Raw genomic sequence first — 18,551 nt, 5'->3', positions numbered from 1 at the left:
ACTAGAATTCTTTTAAAACTTAATAGTTACTGTGCATATATAAATTATTATATTATAAAACATACATTAAGCACTTCAGCCCTATTTTATACATAGGCTATTTGAAAATAGCCGATTTACAAGCTCACAACGCGTCACATTGCTATACATTGTGAGCTTGTAGATCTGCTATTTTCAAACATTTTAGTACTTTAATTGATACTTTAAGTGTATTTTGATGCCAATACTTTTGTACTTTTACTCAAGTAACATTTTGCCACTGACTAGGCTTTATGTCTTCTTTATTTCTTCAACAAAGAAAGTAGTGATTGAACTCTCTGTGACGGAAAGAATGCAACATGTAAGACAAAAATGAAAATGATAATAGCCTAAAGAAAAAAAAGGGGGAAAAAATGCAATAAATAAAATTAGAAAATGAATAAAATAGAGAAACAAAAGCACCAAAATCATCTGACTGTAACGTGAGACGTTTAACTGATCTTTTACACTTCAATATAGCGTAGGAAATATAATAGGAATCATTTTAATAATATTAGCTTATTATTGCCCATAATTTTGTTTTGTGTCTGTAATATTTACATATTAATAAACGGAAAGAACGCGTTGGAGTGAAGACCGTGCTATGATTGGCTGGTTGCCTGTCAGACTGACAGCCAAGCAGCGAATCACAGCGCTACCATCCAGCCGGGCTATAGGACCTAGAGACGTCCACTCTGAAAGCAATGACGTGGGCCCTGAACTGTTGGCATTGTTGCATAATGTTGTGAAAACAGTGGTGGTGGTAGAAGTACTTATACCTTTCCTCCTTAAAAGTATCAATCCAGCAATGTTGAAATACTCTGTTACAAATAAAAGTTTGGTAGTTTCGGTTATTTACTTGAGTAAAAGTACAAAAGTATTGGCATCAAAATGTACTACCAAAAGTAGAAAGTAGGCCTACTCCTTATGCAGAATGTCCCATTTCACAAGTTTTCTAATTCATAAAGATATTTTGAAAAGAACAGATCTACAAGCACACAACGCATCCCAATGATGCGACATGTTGTGAGCTTGTAGATCGGCTATTTTCAAATAGCCGAAGTTTGAATAGGGCTGAAGGGGGTTTATGTATGGTTTGGTTTGTAACAATAATCTAAAACTATAAAGTAACAAGTGACTGAAATATAATTGTCAAATAATTGTAACGGAGTACAAGTAAAATATTCAAGTACAAAAGTCCATTTACTCAAGTACTGTACACAGAGTATTTCCTTTTCCTTTTTTTTTTTTTTTTACATTTTAATTAAAATGTTTTCAGTTTATAGCCTATACTACTCTACTACATCTCAGAGAAAAATGTACTTTTTACTCCACAGAAATTATTTTACAGCTTTAATTCAAAACACATACATTAAGTGATACATTATAATGCATTATCAAGCTGTGCAGCAAATGGTCTTTGGTTGTTTGGACTTTAGATGGTGCACTAAGGAGATATCTATAAGGATATCCTGTATTCATATTGCCTAGAGGGTGGGTCGGCCGACCACGGACCTCGGACGTCACAAACATTCGGACTTGCAAGGCTCTTGCTCTGATCCGCACCAAACATGGCACAAACACTGTTCAGGGGTCGGCCATGCCCATGACAATAGTCACACCAGGGGCCACGCCAGGGGTCCCCGGGGGCCACAGGCACATCGTTTCTCCAATCTGTACCAAACTTGGCATAAACACTGTTCAGGGGTCTGCCATAAAAATAGTCACAGCAGGGGCCACGTGTGACCCCCCGGGGCCACATGTGGCTTGTTTCTCCAATCCGCACCAAACTTGGCACAAACACTATTCAGGGGTCTGCCATGAGAATAGTCACACAGCACCACAGGTCACCAATGCTCCAATCCGCACCAAACGTGGCACACTGTATGGGTCTGGCATGAGAATAGTCACACCAAAAAAACTAAATTGCACACATATGGTGCACAACAGAAGTGTTACAGCAATGTTTAACACTATGTGTATGCTTGCAGAAAGCTTAAAAATAGATCACTTCCATGTAAATAAATTACTGCACCTTGACAGACAATACCAAGTAATATATAGCCCACAAAACTCAAATATGTTTTAAGGAAAAATGCCATCTATAAGATAAATGTAACATTGCTTTTTCACTTGGGGAGATTTTACATTTCAGCCTCAGAACCAACCACAGAATACAATCATAAGTACTGTAGGTGTTTTTCCAAACCTAGCTGTATGCCAGACAGAATGAAGAGTCAGGGGAGGAGACACCCTGGAGGGAGAGGTTGAAAGAGAGTAGAGAGAGACAGAGAGAGAGACAGACAGACAGACAGACAGACAGACAGACAGACAGACAGACAGACAGACAGACAGACAGACAGACAGACAGACAGACAGACAGACAGACAGACAGACAGACAGACAGACAGACAGACAGACAGACAGACAGACAGACAGACAGACAGACAGACAGACAGGGAGAGAGACAGACAGAGAGAGAGAGAGAGGAGAGAGAGAGGTTGAGAGAGAGAGAGAGAGAGAGAGAGATAGAGAGAGAGAGAGAGAGATGGGGGAGGGAGAGAGATTGAGCAAGAGAAAGAAGAGAGAAGGAGAGGGGAGGGAGAAGGAGGAAAATAGAGATGGAGAGCATTTGAAGGTCTGCTCTGCTCACACTAGGAGTGCCATAAGAATAGGTTGGAAAATGTGAGCAGTATAGTGACACTGTTAAATTATTTCCTATAACAGTCATTGATCAACAAATGTCAGAAACCATGAATTTTGTTAACCAACCAAGAGTGAATGCTTCTGTGATGCAAATTTCCAATGAGAGTGGTTTCATCTGGCACAGATCAGAGAACCATGATTCCTGAAGTGTGGGGTCCGAGGGAATTAACATATTAGCTTTCCAACAACCTAGGACCTCCCCAGCAGAGGCCGTAGGACAGCTTGAACCAGATCTATTAAGAAACAGCTGCAGTGGCGATATATGTTAGATATAAAACGTGCCTTTTGTACTCAATGCTCACAAATGTAGAGATAATTACTGGAGAAATATTAAGGGCAGATACAGAGGCAGGGTTAGGCACCAAGCAGAGATGATCTGTCTATCTATCTACAGTATCTATCTATAATATCTATCCCATCAGCCTTTTTACACATTTATGTTGCATCTGAAGGTTGTGTGGCAGAGATTGAGTTGTCATCTGACTCTCAGTCGTTAGTTCATACTGTCTTCTGTGGATACTCCCTTCATTCCTCTCTCAGTTCTAACAGCAACAACAACCCCACATGAGCTAATCTCCAAGGCCAAGGTCATGGCAAATGAGTACAGAGCTGCCTAATGGTTGGGTGTTATCTAAAGTTGTTGAAGTATATAAAGTCTCTATTCCTCCTCTTTTGGTTTCAGTCATTTTATAATGTCACTTACTGTCCAGCATTATACTGTGAATCAACATCTTGCTCTAGTCGTATGTAGTAGACTAGAGCAGTGGTTCCCAAACTTTTTAGCTCAAGATCCAAAAGAGAAATTAGAGATGTTTGCCCGGGGCCCAAACTAGTGAAAATGGCAGATCTACAAGCTTGTAGATCTGCCATTTTCACTACTTCTTAAACTTTTTATTTATTTATTCATGGTAATTATTAGATTTTTTCATTTTATTTAAGAAGCAATCATGAAAAAAGTATTTTATGAACAAAAATCCCACCACACTGCTCTTGCTCAGCAGCATCAGTTTTTATTCAAATTTCCATTGCATTCATTTTATTTATGAAATACATTTTGTCTAACCCTTTTTAAATAAAACCCATAAAACAAACATGGGCAAATTCTCCTTCTACAGCACGGCCATGGAATAGCCTAACCCCGTCCCTCAAAAAATGCAGTTCGCTGGGCTCATTTAAAACAGCCCTAAAAACTCATATTTCTGGAGGTCAAAAGAGGAGGTAGTACCAGTTTCCCGGTAGACAGACAACCCCCCTCCCTTTTTTTGTACATATATATATATATATTTTTTTCCTCATGCTTTTTGCTTTTTTTCTCCTTCTTTTTTTGTACATAGTGTTATTTTTCCTCTGTATTTTTATGTTGATATTTGAACTGTTTGATTGCTACTATATATGTCTATGAAATGAATACCAAGGACCCCAACAGAAACAAGTCCGCAAGGACTTTTTTGGACGGACCTTTTCGACAAAAGTATTATTAATGTAACTGTGATGTTTTACATTCTTTTTGCCTAATACGAATTTCAATCAATCAATCAAAAAAATCTTTTGAAATTATATATATATGTTTTATAACAGTTTTTAATGTAGGAAACGGAAAAAAGGAGATATTTACCCGCGAGTCACGACCCATAAACATTGGTCACATGACCACACTCACCCAAAGATGGGTCCCGACCCACTGCTTAGGAAACAAGCAGGGACTAGAGTCTTGAGACGTGACCTGAAGGACCAGTGCTTCTCAGGGGGCAGCACACTGACTCAGTATTGATGACCTGGTGATTTCTACATCCAAAGACGCATGTTAGAACTCCTACTCACTTTCAAAACTGCCCTAAAGAGACACCTTCGGGAGGCTGCAATTCCAAACTGGCCTCTGTCAAAGTCTTAACCTAACAAGCGTGTGAAAGCTCTGATATCAGCCCCAATACCAAAGACAAAACATGAACTCTTTCAACAGGCTAATGCAAACAGTGGATTTATAAACACACAGCTGTTGAGAGAGAGAGAGAGAGAGAGGAGAGAGAGAGAGAGAGAGAGAGAGAGAGAGAGAGAGAGAGAGAGAGAGAGAGAGAGAAGGTTTGCAACAGCTATTCTCCCTCAGGATCATGGTGGAAGCCATCAGCCAATAGCCTACTATTCCGGTCAGTTGAACATTGTCCACTACACGGGGACTACCCTCATGCTACACCCTCTGAATGTACTGTAACTAAATTCTCCACTATTGTACTAGGTTTACCTATTACACTGTATGTACTGCATTCTGTAGTCACATGACCACACTCATCAAATACTGACTCAACACATAACTTCATCTATTGACACTGCACACTGTGCGGCTCTAATTTGCTAGCACGGATATTAAAACATCCATCAACATCCTATCTTAGATCATAATGATGAGGAATATAACCGTGGTTGTGAAGAAACAATCATCAACACCTGACTTATTTTAAACTCTGATTCCATCTTGGGCAGCTACAGGAAAAAAACAGATGGCAGATTTTGTGAAACTGGTTATACAGTGGCAAACGACTGAGGTGGTTTAGTTAGATCAATTTCAAGTATTCGTTTAACCACATGTATTCCTTTTGTAATCTCATTGTGGTAACTGTACCATTGGAGACTATGATTGACACATTTATTTTCTTATTAACTTATTGTTCACCTGTGCTTTTCATGAACAAATTGTTAAAGTTATGCTGTTGTACTTGTTTTACCAAGTTTAATGTTCACGTCACGTGGTAACCCAATGGTGTTGTGGTTGATATTATTCTAAGAATTGCCAGGAGGGTTAAAAGTGCTCCAATAGTAGTACTTCTATTATGGTTACTTCATGTATAGTTATGCAAGTGGCTTCCTATCTTTATTAGGCTAACATGTGAGGTATTTTAACTACCATGAATCTCAGTAGTCTTGCTGTGGAGATGCATTTCAATATCTTTATTTAAAGAATGTATTTACACTCATACAACACTCAAAATGCATATGCTCTGAAAAAAATAGAGCTTTAATTGTGACATAATTAAGAAAGAAACTATAATCAAAATATTCCAAATAAACATTCAGCCTGGGTTGCTACATAATTAGCACTAAGAACATTTTAAAAGCATCTATTGCTCATCATTCAGTATCTCAATGTAAGATATATAACTCAATTACACTTTGACCAAAACACAATTCTCAACTGTTACTGATAGTTAATTGAAGTTGAATAGGTATATCATAATGGTTTCTATTACTATAGGACTGTGGATGAGAGATATAGTGTTGACAGATGGCATTTATTCCTAGTATAGTGTTTCTCTTGGTTTTGTGGAATAAGTTCTGATATTACACTATTATGATTACTTAATTTATAGTTATGTAAGTGTCTACCTGTCATAGGCTAATAGGTGTAGTATTTTAATTTGTGTACAATTTCTGCTTCACCACATGCTAAGAATGTTATTTAGATAGCATGTTGTTTAGACAGATACTAGGTTTGATGTTTACCTGCTCTACTTTGTAGCACTAAATACGTTTTCTTTGCACTCTGCTCGTGTGACAACCCTAGTCAGTTGTTGACTAGTGTTCATGTCATTTACTCTGATCTTGCACTTATAAGTTGCTCTGGGTAAGAGCGCCTGCTAAATACTAAATGCAATTTTAACTATCATGAATTGTATTTTTTGATTTCCTCTGTAGGAATATTGTGTGTAAGGGTGTGCCTTCTGTTTATATAAGGTCTCCCGTTGAGTGAGCACTGTGGTGTGTGTGTGATGTATTTCTTCTGTGAGCCCATGTAATAAACCTATTACTTGGGAAGACTGTCTCAAAGTGTCTTCAACACCAACTGTGTTTTCATCCTGATGACTGAGCACTGCGTCATCGTTGTGGAACATAACAACAACAACATACATACATACATACATAGAATAGGTAAAATTTGGGTCCTGAGCTAATCTGGATGTTGGAGAGAGATAGAGGGGGAGTCAGGTTCTCTACAGGTCAATTATGTGTTCTTTCCGAGAGATTGACAGTCTTTGGCTGCTTCTCAACACTCCATCATAAAAATACATCACTTGATCTCCTTGAAACCTGAAAAACACACAAGATGGAAATGATTTTCTGTCATTTGCATATTTGTTTGTTTAATTAAACACAGTTCAACGTGATTGTTAACCCACCTTACACATGTGCACAGTGCAATCAAGCCTGCAATTAAAATGAGGTACAAAGTACAATAACAAATGTAAACAAGGCCTGTACAACGAACATGTCATGAAATATTAGAATCTATTCAATTCTATTTTATTTATAATTTATTAGTGTGAGTTTAGTAGTGTGAGTTGTGTCTGACTTACAGGATCAAATTTCTAGTCAGTAAGAATACCCTGAAGATTCTAGCAGGGGCCCTCATCCAAGGTCATTTCGACTATGCATGCTTCTCATGGTATCACAACACCACTAAGGCCTTAAAAACAAGGCTCCAGACATCCCAAAACAAACTGGTAAGGTTACTTCTTGGCCTCAATCATACAACCCATCTAACCCCTGCTCACTTTGCTAGGGTTGGATGGCTCAGGGTTGAGGACAGAGTACGGCAACTTGCCTTGGGCCTGGTCTACAAGATTCGACACAACATTGGGATCCCCCTGTATTTGTCAAAATACTTCCAAAACGTAAATGAAGTCCACGATCATAACACCAAAGGCAGCTCCACTGATCATGTTCAACCCAGATTTGGCACAAACAAGGCAATGAACTCTTTCTCATGCTATACAACAAAAATGTGGAATGCCCTACCCAAAGGAGTAAAGGAGTGTAAAACCCTACTCACTTTCAAAACTGCCCTAAAGAATCACTTTCAGGAGGCTGCAATTCCAAACTGGCCCCTGTCAAAGCCCCCCCCCCTCCCCTAAAAATGTCTATTGTACATATTTCTTGTTTTTCATACCAGTAACATGTAAGCTGATTGTATGACGTTCTGCATAGTAGTGTATATTTGTATGTCTTAACTGTCATCATGATTTGAGTGCACGGGGATCTCATTTTAAATAAGCCAAGTGCTTTTATGAGCAATCCAGTTTAGAGGACCTTGTATTGTGATTTGTACTTCCATGTACTGTTACCATGTCTTTCTAAATAAAGTATTCAATCAAAATCAATCAAACCTGAGAGCTGTAGATGACCAGTCCTGGAGAGACAGGCTGATCATTCTGTCTGAGCCACTCGTAACCTTTCCTCTCCACCACCAGCAGCCTGAGAGGTGATGCACTTGACTTTATCAATGTCACCACATCCGCAAAGTACTTGTTCTCCACGTTCTGTCCATTCACCTCCACCAGCACGTCCCCTTCCCATAGACCAGCTCCCTGGGCAGAGCCCCCTGGCACCACCTAGAGGACAAAAGAGAGAACAGCAGTCAAAACACGACAACTACTTGTTCACAGTTTACAGTTTACAGTTTAGGCATTTAGCAGACACTCTTAATCCAGAGCGATTTACAGTAAGCAAGGACACAAGATAATACATCATAATACACATAATACATCAAATGCATAAAAATAGTAATTTAATAAAAAAAGTTATACATAGTAAACCAATAATCTAATAATAACTATATGTAAACCAAGAACCTATCATCAGCCTACATTGAAACTATGCACACTATAGGATGCCAGGCCAACAATGACCTGGCATCTGTTTACATACATGCTATCTAAGTTACATTTTAGCCTTTGCATAATCCTGGTTTGTTCAGTCAGTCATCACTCAGACAGTCCTTGGTATTCTTATTTTATTTCATGCAATCTTGCAAAGTGTAATAAGGGCTTTGCTACTGCTGCTGAAAAACACCCTATAAGTCTGATGTATATTATTATTATTATTATTATTATTATTATCATTATTATTATTATTATTATTATACACATCTCAGAGTCATTTGTATGAGTTGCATAAAACAAAGGCACTGTCTCCTAAAAGACAAACTAAAGAACATCCAGCCACAATTACTATGATGTCCTCTCTCTCTCTCTATCCTTGAAAGCTTTCAGAAAATGAATCTATAGCCACCCACAGGAGGATTGGGTTTGTAGTGTCACAGTGACCTACATTTGGTAGACAACACACTGTCCTCCCTAAAAATAACCATACTATCCTAGGCCTCATGGAGAGATATGCACAGGAGATATGCTCCGAACAAGATCTCGCACTTGACAAAAGGATGGATGGAAGGACGGACCAGATAGATTGCAAAACAATTGTTACTGTGACTAATTCAGTGATCAGACTTGACTCTGTTGTTGCTTAACTTACAACAAGGCATGAATGCAGTGGATGTATTGGTTAATAGTGCAGTGTAGTATGGCATACCTGGCCAATGAATGCCCCTGGCTCATCCTGGATGCATCCCAGATGGAAACCGAAGCCTGTGTCTTGTCTGTCCAGGACACAAAGCCTGGGACAGGGCATAGATTTGTCCCCATGAAGTCCATTACGGTGTTCAGTGAAGTGGGACACAGTTCTCAGCCCCCGCTTGTCAGGGACGTAGTCCTCATGGAACATCAGAGGGGATATTCCTAACTGCAGAAAACAACAGAACAAACCAAATTCAAGACTGAATCATCATTAATTGATTTTCTTGTGTCAGTCTAACAGTCCAACTCCTGAAATTATGTCACATTAACTAATGCAGAATAAATTATTCTCAGTTTCATTAAATTATTCTGAATAATTGTTATGAAACTGCACGTCTAAAAGACCCATTTAAATGCCCCAAATCCTATATTAAAATTGGCTTAAGGGAGGGCTGGCCGGCCGGTGGGCAGGCGTACGGACGGACCTCTGACATCACGCTCATGTCACCTTGACTCTGACATACAGTATACAGAGATCTCCATATATGGCCATAAAAGGGACAAGGACTGACAGATACAGAGATCTCCATATATGAACTTCTAGTGTTCTAAATGCCTCATGATGTTAGACAGATCGGGAACCTCACCTGTCTGTAGAAGTCTCGTCCAGACATGGATATGGAGGTGAGGCTGACCCTCTGTTCACTCATCCGGATCCTCTTGACAATGTCCTCGTGTTCCATGGACTCCGTTTCCTCTCCGTTGACTGCTAGCAGCAGCTCTCCATCGGTCATCCCTGCTTTCTCTGCTGGACTCCCAGCATCCACCTCCCTTAGTACGTGAGCTTGGATGAGGTAGAATAGAAAATAATAGAATAGAATAGAATTTCTTTCCTCCAAAATATCTCTCAATTTAAACCTATTCAACAGAAATGACTTAACACTGAACTAAGAGCTTTAGAACGTGGCAGACATAAAGCACAGCAATTAATGTTCTGATATCCTGAGCTCACTATAGCCTCCAAAAAGACCACTGGGTGGCACTAAAATGTTTTCACTTTAGTGCTTTAGGGGGTGGCAGAGACATACAGAACAATATCATCAATAAATACAATCATACAATTTCAACTTACTAGATGAGTAAAATAGCAAAGAACAACATGTGGTACAGTAAATGCCATGGAAACTGTTACAACCCATCTAATTGATGTTTAGGTCCAACTTTCCAGGAAGAGAAAGGCTGTAGTTTCCATTAGCTTGGAATCCCCACCAATAATATCATTGGCAGGTTTCTGAACTGTCCACAGAACACATCTGAGACACCACATGATCAGACAGAAATGGTAACATGTTATAGTGAGCATTAGTGACTACCAATTGCAAGAAGATAAGGCTGAAAATGACTCAAGTGCTCCTTTAAGATTAAAATATCTCTGCAGTCGGGCAGAAACCAGCTAACTTTAAAAAACTAAACAAAAAGTGGAGTTAGGAGTTTTTTGTCCATCATTGATAAGAACAGCTGAATGGACCTCCAAGCTCACAATGAGGTTGGAGGTCAAAAGGGTGTGGAGCCTGTAGTCAGCAAAACCAGCTGACTCCACCCCCCCTTGGTGGAGTCAGCTGGTTTAGCAGAAAGTTTGAGGATCCAATGGAGTTAGCTGGTTTTGTCATTGGTTCATTTTTTTTTTACCAACACACAGACATAAAGGGTGTTCAATAGGACTGATTTATGGGGAAAAAATGCAAAAGCGTCAAAATGGAGTTAGCTGGTTTCTGCCCGACAGCAACGATATGGCCTTTTTTCTTTCTTCCGTGGACAGTGAAGAGAGACAGGAGGGAGGGGTGACATGCAACACAAGGTGGATTCAAACCCCTGACACAGTGACTGCATGGCCAGTAGGTTGAAACAAAACAGGGGGAAACTATGTCCTCTCTTCTCCATTATCTGGCTGCTGTATTATTATCCATTATCTGGGTGAGTACAAAATCAAACCATGGACAGTACTCCAATGAAATTGTTATTTATTATTAATGTACCCTACATACATGTAGAACCCATGGCATAACAATCTGTTTTTTTCCCTCAATGTATCTCTCACCTACGAGTCCTGTTGGAGGCAGTTTCTCTTGTCGCAGCAGGAAGCCGTACCCATCAGAAGCATGGATCAGACGCATGGTCTTTGGTCTGTGCAGGAGGTTGTGCTTCTGTGCAAGAACAGGTAAGATGGGCATCTTCCTCCTGATGTAGCTGCACTCACTGTCTCTGTCGATGACCAGGAACGTCGCAGAGTCTCCAATCTTCTTCACCTGACAGGAAAAGACATACAGTATCACACAACTCAGATAACTTGAAAGCTGATAGATGGGAATTTAATGTATTCTGGTCAATATAACAATAGCAATAATAATACAGTAATAATGATAATTAATGATTGTGCTGAACAACACATACTATTTTGTTGAGATGCGAGTATGTGAGAGTGGAAGCCGTGACACCATTGATCCAGACCAGTTTGTCTCCATTACAGACACCGGCTTGCTCTGCTGGTCCATCAGACAGCGTGTTGAGAATGTACTGTCCTTTCTGACCTGAGGACAAAACAGCTGCTATTCAACACATAGCACCTTCTCACAAAATGGTACAAGGTACAATATCATTATCACAGATACAAGCAGAAAACCTTGCAGTGTTGTTGGGGTTATTGCGCTAACAACGAGTTCAGTTTTCGGTACCCAGCATTGGCTGGGTTATTGTGTGCTCCCACTCGCACTCTCACTCTCACTCCTCTCCCTTTCCCTATCCCTCACTCTCACTCTCCCTCTCCCTCCATCCCTCCCTCTCCCACTCGCTGAACGAGCTCTGGTCTGATGTCACAGACAACAGAAACCCAACAACGTCAATTTGCGCTGACGTTGGGGATGTTGGCCATATATGGGCTGTGTGTCAGGCTTGTCAATATACTGTACTGACTGGGTATATTTGTCCAGACAAACTCACGACTTAAACTTTGTAGAATTGATAAGTATGTCCTTGACGTCACGCTGCCAATTCCTATGCATTGCATTAGTTGCTTCATTTGCGTGTGATTTTCTCAGCTTGATGGTGATGATTCATTACCTTCCAGTGCCGTGACGGTGACGCCCAGGCCCTGGTCAGGGTGTCTGGGGACGTGACAGAGGCTGGGTCGAGAGCAGCCCTCTCCCCTGTGGGCCCTGGCTAACGCCTGGAGGTCCTGGCACGTGGACATCGCCTGGAGGCCAGGACGAATCATGTGGGGTCGAGTAAAACACTGCAGGGCTTGTTTCATACAGTAACTCGCTCAAGAAAATGCAGAAAATGTAGCGTGTATATTCCATGCACATAAAAAACAAACGTTACTCGTACATATACTCTATATGTTGACACACAGGCAATAAGAGACACACATGATATATATATATATACTGTACATATACATATACACACATATACTATACTATAACTATATATACTGTGTGTGTGTGTGTGTGTGTGCGCGTGTGTGTGTGTGTGTGTGTGTGTGTGTGTGTGTGTGTGTGTGTGTGTGTGTGTGTGTGTGTGTGTGTGTGTGTGTGTGTGTGTGTGTGTGTGTGTGTGTGTGTGTGTGTGTGTGTGTGTGTGTGTGTGTGTGTGTGTGTGTGTGTCTGTGTCTGTGCGTGTATGTGTGTATAAAAAAAATCACCTGCTCATACTCCTCTCCTCTCAACACCAAGAGAAACAAATGCACACCACAGTACTGGATTCTCCTCACCACCTGTCAAATAGAAAAGGAAGAGTGAATTCGAATTGGGTTAATTATATCATTGAGCCAGTTGTTCTTGGGGGGCACCCAGGAGGCTCAACCATCAGTACCTGTACTACATGCTGCAGACACACACAAGTCACAGGACACAGTCACAAAGTGTCATGGGTCTGAAGCTGGCTCGTAACTTATGATGAGTGACATCTATTACTGCAGAAATATCTTGGTTCTCACTTCTCTGACAAAAACAGGGTCACAGTATCACACAAGGTGTGATACATTTGTGCTGTCAGAGCATTAACTAGTTCAACCCCTATGCCTGATTTGTACCCTCACATGCCGGGTATCGTGCACCAAAAGTAGCTGATCTACAAGCTCACAACGTGTCGCAGCGCGATCCTTGTGTAAATCACCCTTTACAGTTCTAAAGACACTGACCCTGGGGAACTCCATGTTGTCCACATACTCCTCGTTGACCTCCAGGACCCGGTCTCCATCCCTGAGACCGCTGAGCTCTGCAGGGCCCCAGGGCTCCACCTGCCTCACCACGTGGCCCCGTTGGTCCTTCTCCATCCGAAGGTAGAAGCCAAAACTCTGGCCCTCGCTACGTTTCAGATGACACAGTCGAGGCGCAGGGCGCTCATCTGGCTCTGAGGGAACGGTAGAGTATTAGAATGAAATGTTTGTTAGTTTATTAGGTGTTACAAATGGAAACAGCTACACTTCCTGGGGTCCAAACAATATGCATCTAGGGTTTTCAATTATCCATCAAGGTTTATAACATGCATGTGATGTGACAATAAAAGTGATTCTTCTTCTTCAGATGAAAAACTACAGTATAACAGGATAGCTAGCAGCTGATTGTGACTGATAATGTCAGGTTGCACTTAAATCCAGCAACACTGACACGTCCATTAGTCTCTTATTGTACTACTATACATCCGGTTACATAGACGGTTATCTATCATCTATGTAAGTGCTGCTGTACATGCCGGTATTTAGTTAATTTACTGAGAAGTAAACTAGGTTGAAGACAATTTTCTCAATTAGTTTGGCAATACCTGGCAAACTGCTTATGGGGCAAATGTTTACAACTGTGAGGTTTGTTTTTGTATTTTTAGATAATGGAATAACATGCTTGTGGGAATAGTGATGCTTCATGTGGAAAAGTTAAAGACAGTACAGCACTGGTGTCTGTAAAAGTGGTCAGTATAAAAGTACAGACAGTACAGTTCAGGTTTCTGTAACAGTTCTCAGTAGTTCTCTGAAATGTGTGGTGTTAGCAGTCCTTAAATTGTTTACAAAGTTGCTGAGATAAAACCTGGATAGCTTCCATTCTGACACATAGGATGGGCTGTGAGGAGATAAACATTCACTCTCTACTTTCCCACTGTGGCCGCTGACACTGGCTGATAGAGCATATGTGCTCTATATGTAACAATAAGCGTACATTATAGATACAGCATGATGTATGTATACATCTAAGGAGTTTTGACATCGGTATTATTTTTGTTAGAGGTGCCAAAAGGTCACGTGGCATAGCATCTAGATAAAGCTATTATAACAGGAATGAGGATTTAGCAACAGAAGTCCTGTCAAAAATGGAGCAATGAGAATGTCTACAAATCTCAAATCTTCATGGTACAGTATGTGGTAAGTATACATGATGTATGATATGTAAGTCAGAATCAGAGGGTGTGGGAGTGGCCAGTTCTGTGAGAGATTTTGTATGTATGTGTATGTATTCAGTATGCATGTATGTATTTGTGTTTTTTATGTGTGTTGTATTTACCTTCTAATAAACTCAGTAAGTGCAAAATAAACAGACACACACACACACACACACACACACACACACACACACACACACACACACACACACACACACACACACACACACACACACACACACACACACACACACACACACACACACACACGTATATACATATTAGGTGCTTAGATGGTTTGGAGCATTATATTATAGATTTTGAAAGATGAACCTTACCAGGATCATCTGAAATCACCAGGGCTGGATTGTCGATCCCTTCCCTTGCATTGAACTTGAAACTTAAGACAGGAAGATACGAACAAGTGAAAAGAGTGAAGTGAGCATGAAACATCACAATTTGTATGACTAAATCAAAGAGTAACTTACCGTGAAACCTCCATTGCATCCTCGTGACCTGAGACAAAAGACAAGAGACAAAAGACTCAATAAGTCATAGCCAGCAGTATTATGTTCTAAAATGATACTGTTGCACATAATGGCCCAGAGATGACTCACTCTGCCAGAACACCACCTCAAGACAACAACAACAACAACAGGAGAGAAGACAGGGGTGCTAGGACATATTCAGACCACCATCATCCTTCAGACCCGTCCAGTCTACTTACGGTCCAAAGATGACCTCTCCCCAAAGGTGACCTTGGTCGGCTGCTGTCTCGGTTACTCATTGCCTGATACCCTGTCTCCCTGTCCCATGGACGTCACCAAGGATGCAAGTGGAGCTGATCATTAAGCTCAAACTCTGTGTCTTTCTGCCTTATTCTTGTGAACGTAAATCTGAGACTTTCTTAGAGATGAATGACTGACAGGAAATGCACCACTAGAAGCAAAAGTACAAATCACATCATCTTAGTGTCACGATGGCTTGTTGTGTTACAGAGTTAGACAACAAACAATAGATAGTACCACACTGCTTTCTATCTGACATCAACGGTCAACAGAGACCAGAATTCTAGTTAATGAGCACACATTGACCAGGTACTCACATGTCCTGACATGGTTGGTCTGATCCAAGTATTCTCATTTTATAAAGAGAAGTCATCTCCTCCCCCCTCTCTCTCTCTCTCTCTCTCTCTCTCTCCCTCTCAGCTCTTGCAGAACTAACTGACAAACACTCATGTCCTTTCCACACTCTCTCCCTCTCTCTCCACACAAACACGCACACACACACACACACACACACACACACACCCCCGCCTCTGGGCAAGGGAGAGGTCTGAGTGCAGCGGGCTGTAAATGTAGATATCTGCAATGTCACGTATTTCAGTTATGTGCTGACGCACGCCAATCTCACAGTCAACACTACGATACCCAATGCCTTTTCTTAAATGGACACAGGTTGTGCGCGTGTGAAGATTATGAAGAGAATGAAGAGTGTCTGGTCCAGTCCCCACTGTTTTCCTTGTCCTTAAATAGTTTAGAAAGCTGAGAGGGGAATGGTAAAGGGCGGGCGGCGGGCACAGGAATAGTACACGATTGTGATTTGATCCCAACCAGGTCAGCTCAGGGAGTGTGTGTGTGTGTGTGTGTGTGTGTGTGTGTGTGTGTGTGTGTGTGTGTGTGTGTGTGTGTGTGTGTGTGTGTGTGTGTGTGTGTGTGTGTGTGTGTGTGTGTGTGTGTGTGTGTGTGTGTGTGTGTGTGTGTGTGCAGGTCTGGAAGGCAGAGGCGATTTCAGAAAACAACAGGAAAAAAGAGGAACAAATCCTAGGGTTATTTTTTTTATCTACTGAACTAAGAAGACAATGTTGACTTAGCCTGATAACAGTCTGATCTTTTCCGCTTTTCTATGGGAACCTTTCAGTTCCCAGGTGAAAGCCTCAAGCATCACAGTGTAAATTCAAATTTGTATAGTAAAATAATTTCGTCTGTTTGGGAGCAACACGGTGACAAAGAAAGTCAGTTCTTACCTGTGTTGTATTTCATGGTGACGCGTCCTTCTCTGTACCCAGTCTGGTCAACTGCAGTGAGGAAGATAGTGTGGAGGTGCAAGGTACAAAGCACTAAGGGACATAAAAGACTCTTTGGTCAGGACTTGAGGCGGTGGCTTCTTTATCCACGGCCGTGTGGGATTAATGTTTAATCCATATGGTCAGAGAGCACCTCTTCTGGGTGTCCAACCAATGCATCATTGTCACACATGACGTCACGTTGTTAATAAACAGGTTTCATGAGCTTGGTCAGCTGGCTGCCTGGTGGTGACTTATTTGCAATAGAATTCCACATTTTTGTAAATTGGAGTCTTGGTCATGAAACGACCTGTTATGTCAGTTAATGTGAGGTTAAGTTAAATTATACTTTATTGATCCCCATGGAGGAAATTGGTCCTCTGCATTTGACCCATTCTAACTACTAGGGGCAGTGGGCATTGGGCAACCACTGAGCAGCACACAGGGGGCAGCTTCAGCTCTAAGACCAGCATGTCTTGGTGTGGGACGAACCCAAATGAACAAGGGGAGAACATGCTAATTCCACACAGAAAGCCCAGTTGTGAAACATGACTTGGTGTGAGGCAACAGCAAGCCACCATGCCACTGTCTGTTAGTCATGTAGGTGGCTTAATGTTTGTGTACTGCAGGTGAACCGCAAACTCTGATTATCACAGAATTTGGATCATCATTGTATCATCTGCTTCATTGTCATTTTCCTTACAATGAGTGGGATGGAAAGTTGTTTGATGTGAAGTATTTGTTTTTCACTTTTACTATTGCTATACTTGTACTAGGAAGTAAAATAGCGTATTACATTTTTAACCAATGGACCATTTTTATTGGAGTACCAGCACTCAAACACATATTCCAGATTGAACTTCCCGCTCTCCAGGCATATGTGAGTTTCAAGGAGGCATTAAGGGAAGACAAGGCTGAGGTGCTGCAAACATGAGGCCAGTATGGCTCTCATGTGTGTCGCTCATCTACACTTATTATACTTCCCTCTTCAGGGATTCAGTTTTTTCCCAAAGCAATGTTATGGTATTTGAGGGGATGTATTTTCGTTCTTCCCTCCTCTAATGGAGTTGGATGGGGTTATGTTTTCTCCCCATTCCGAGAGTTTGTCAAAAAGGTCAAGGGCAAAATCAAGATCAAGGTCTGTCTGTTAGCAAAAAACTTGAAAACGGCTGGGTGGGAATTTAATTATCAGTAGACTGCCTCAAAGACATTAAGTGAAAGGTCAAGATCAACTGGTGGATTTCCATAAAATGAATCAATAGGCTGCCATGAAAAGATTAACTTTTGTCTTGAAAAGGTCAATCAAGAGCAAGGTCATGACATAATCAGTACACCAGCCAGCAGCATTCTCTGTTGCTCTATATGTATATACATAAATACATATGTATGCATTATGTGTGTGTAGACATGTTTTACTATTCATTGTGCACTGACCAGTGGTGGAAAAAGTACTCCAATTCTTTACTCAAGTAAAAGTACCAATACTGCAATATAGAAATACTCTGTTACAAGTAAAAGACCAGAATTAAAAATGTACTTAAAGTACCAAAAGTAAAAGTACTAAATATTTGAAAATAGCAGATCTACAAGCTGTAGATCGGCTATTTTCAAATAGCCGAGGTATAAAATAGGGCTGCAGTGGTTAATGTATGTTTCATAATATAATAATTTATATCTGCAAAGTAACTAGTAACTAAAGTTTTCAAATAATTGTAGTGGAGTAAAAGTACAATATTTGCCTCTGAGATGTAGTGGAGTAGAAGTAAAAGTACTGAAAATTAGAAATATTCCAGTAAAGTAAAAGTACCTCAAAATTGTACTTAAGTACAGTACTTAAGTAAATGTTACTTTCCACCACTGGCACTGACATGTAGGCTACCTACTACTTGCAAACTCTATCCCATGGAGATCAGCCAGTGAGAGTGGCCACAGTGGGAAAGTAGTGAGTGAATGTTGAGAATGGAAGCTATCAAGGTTTTTTTTTAATC

The 18,551-nt window shown here is 40.7% G+C and overlaps 1 protein-coding gene across 2 annotated transcripts; it reads right to left on the bottom strand.

Moving 5' to 3' along the window:
* Nucleotides 1-5,750: 5,750 nt before the first annotated feature.
* LOC308085123 (Na(+)/H(+) exchange regulatory cofactor NHE-RF3-like) lies at nucleotides 5,751-15,741 on the bottom strand. Of its 2 annotated transcripts, none has more exons than XM_080428207.1 (13): nucleotides 15,604-15,741; nucleotides 15,116-15,437; nucleotides 14,987-15,014; nucleotides 14,837-14,898; nucleotides 13,267-13,478; nucleotides 12,769-12,840; nucleotides 12,186-12,318; nucleotides 11,520-11,656; nucleotides 11,167-11,374; nucleotides 9,716-9,912; nucleotides 9,085-9,294; nucleotides 7,881-8,105; nucleotides 5,751-6,804 (listed from the first exon to the last, which is right to left on the bottom strand). In XM_080428207.1, exons 3-13 carry the CDS (start codon nucleotides 14,998-15,000, stop codon nucleotides 6,772-6,774), a joined length of 1,503 nt encoding a protein of 500 aa, XP_080284333.1. In that variant the 5' UTR covers nucleotides 15,001-15,014; nucleotides 15,116-15,437; nucleotides 15,604-15,741; the 3' UTR covers nucleotides 5,751-6,771. The 2 variants fall into 2 exon arrangements, with proteins under 2 accessions (XP_080284333.1, XP_080284332.1); XM_080428206.1 differs by having other exon boundaries at nucleotides 15,226-15,437.
* Nucleotides 15,742-18,551: the final 2,810 nt, after the last annotated feature.

Source organism: Gymnoscopelus braueri (genome assembly GCF_963280865.1).
Source record: "Gymnoscopelus braueri genome assembly, chromosome: 5".
NCBI lineage: Eukaryota > Metazoa > Chordata > Actinopteri > Myctophiformes > Myctophidae > Gymnoscopelus > Gymnoscopelus braueri.
The sequence above is the reverse complement of the archived record's forward strand: the minus strand, read 5'-3'. Positions and strand labels throughout refer to the sequence as shown.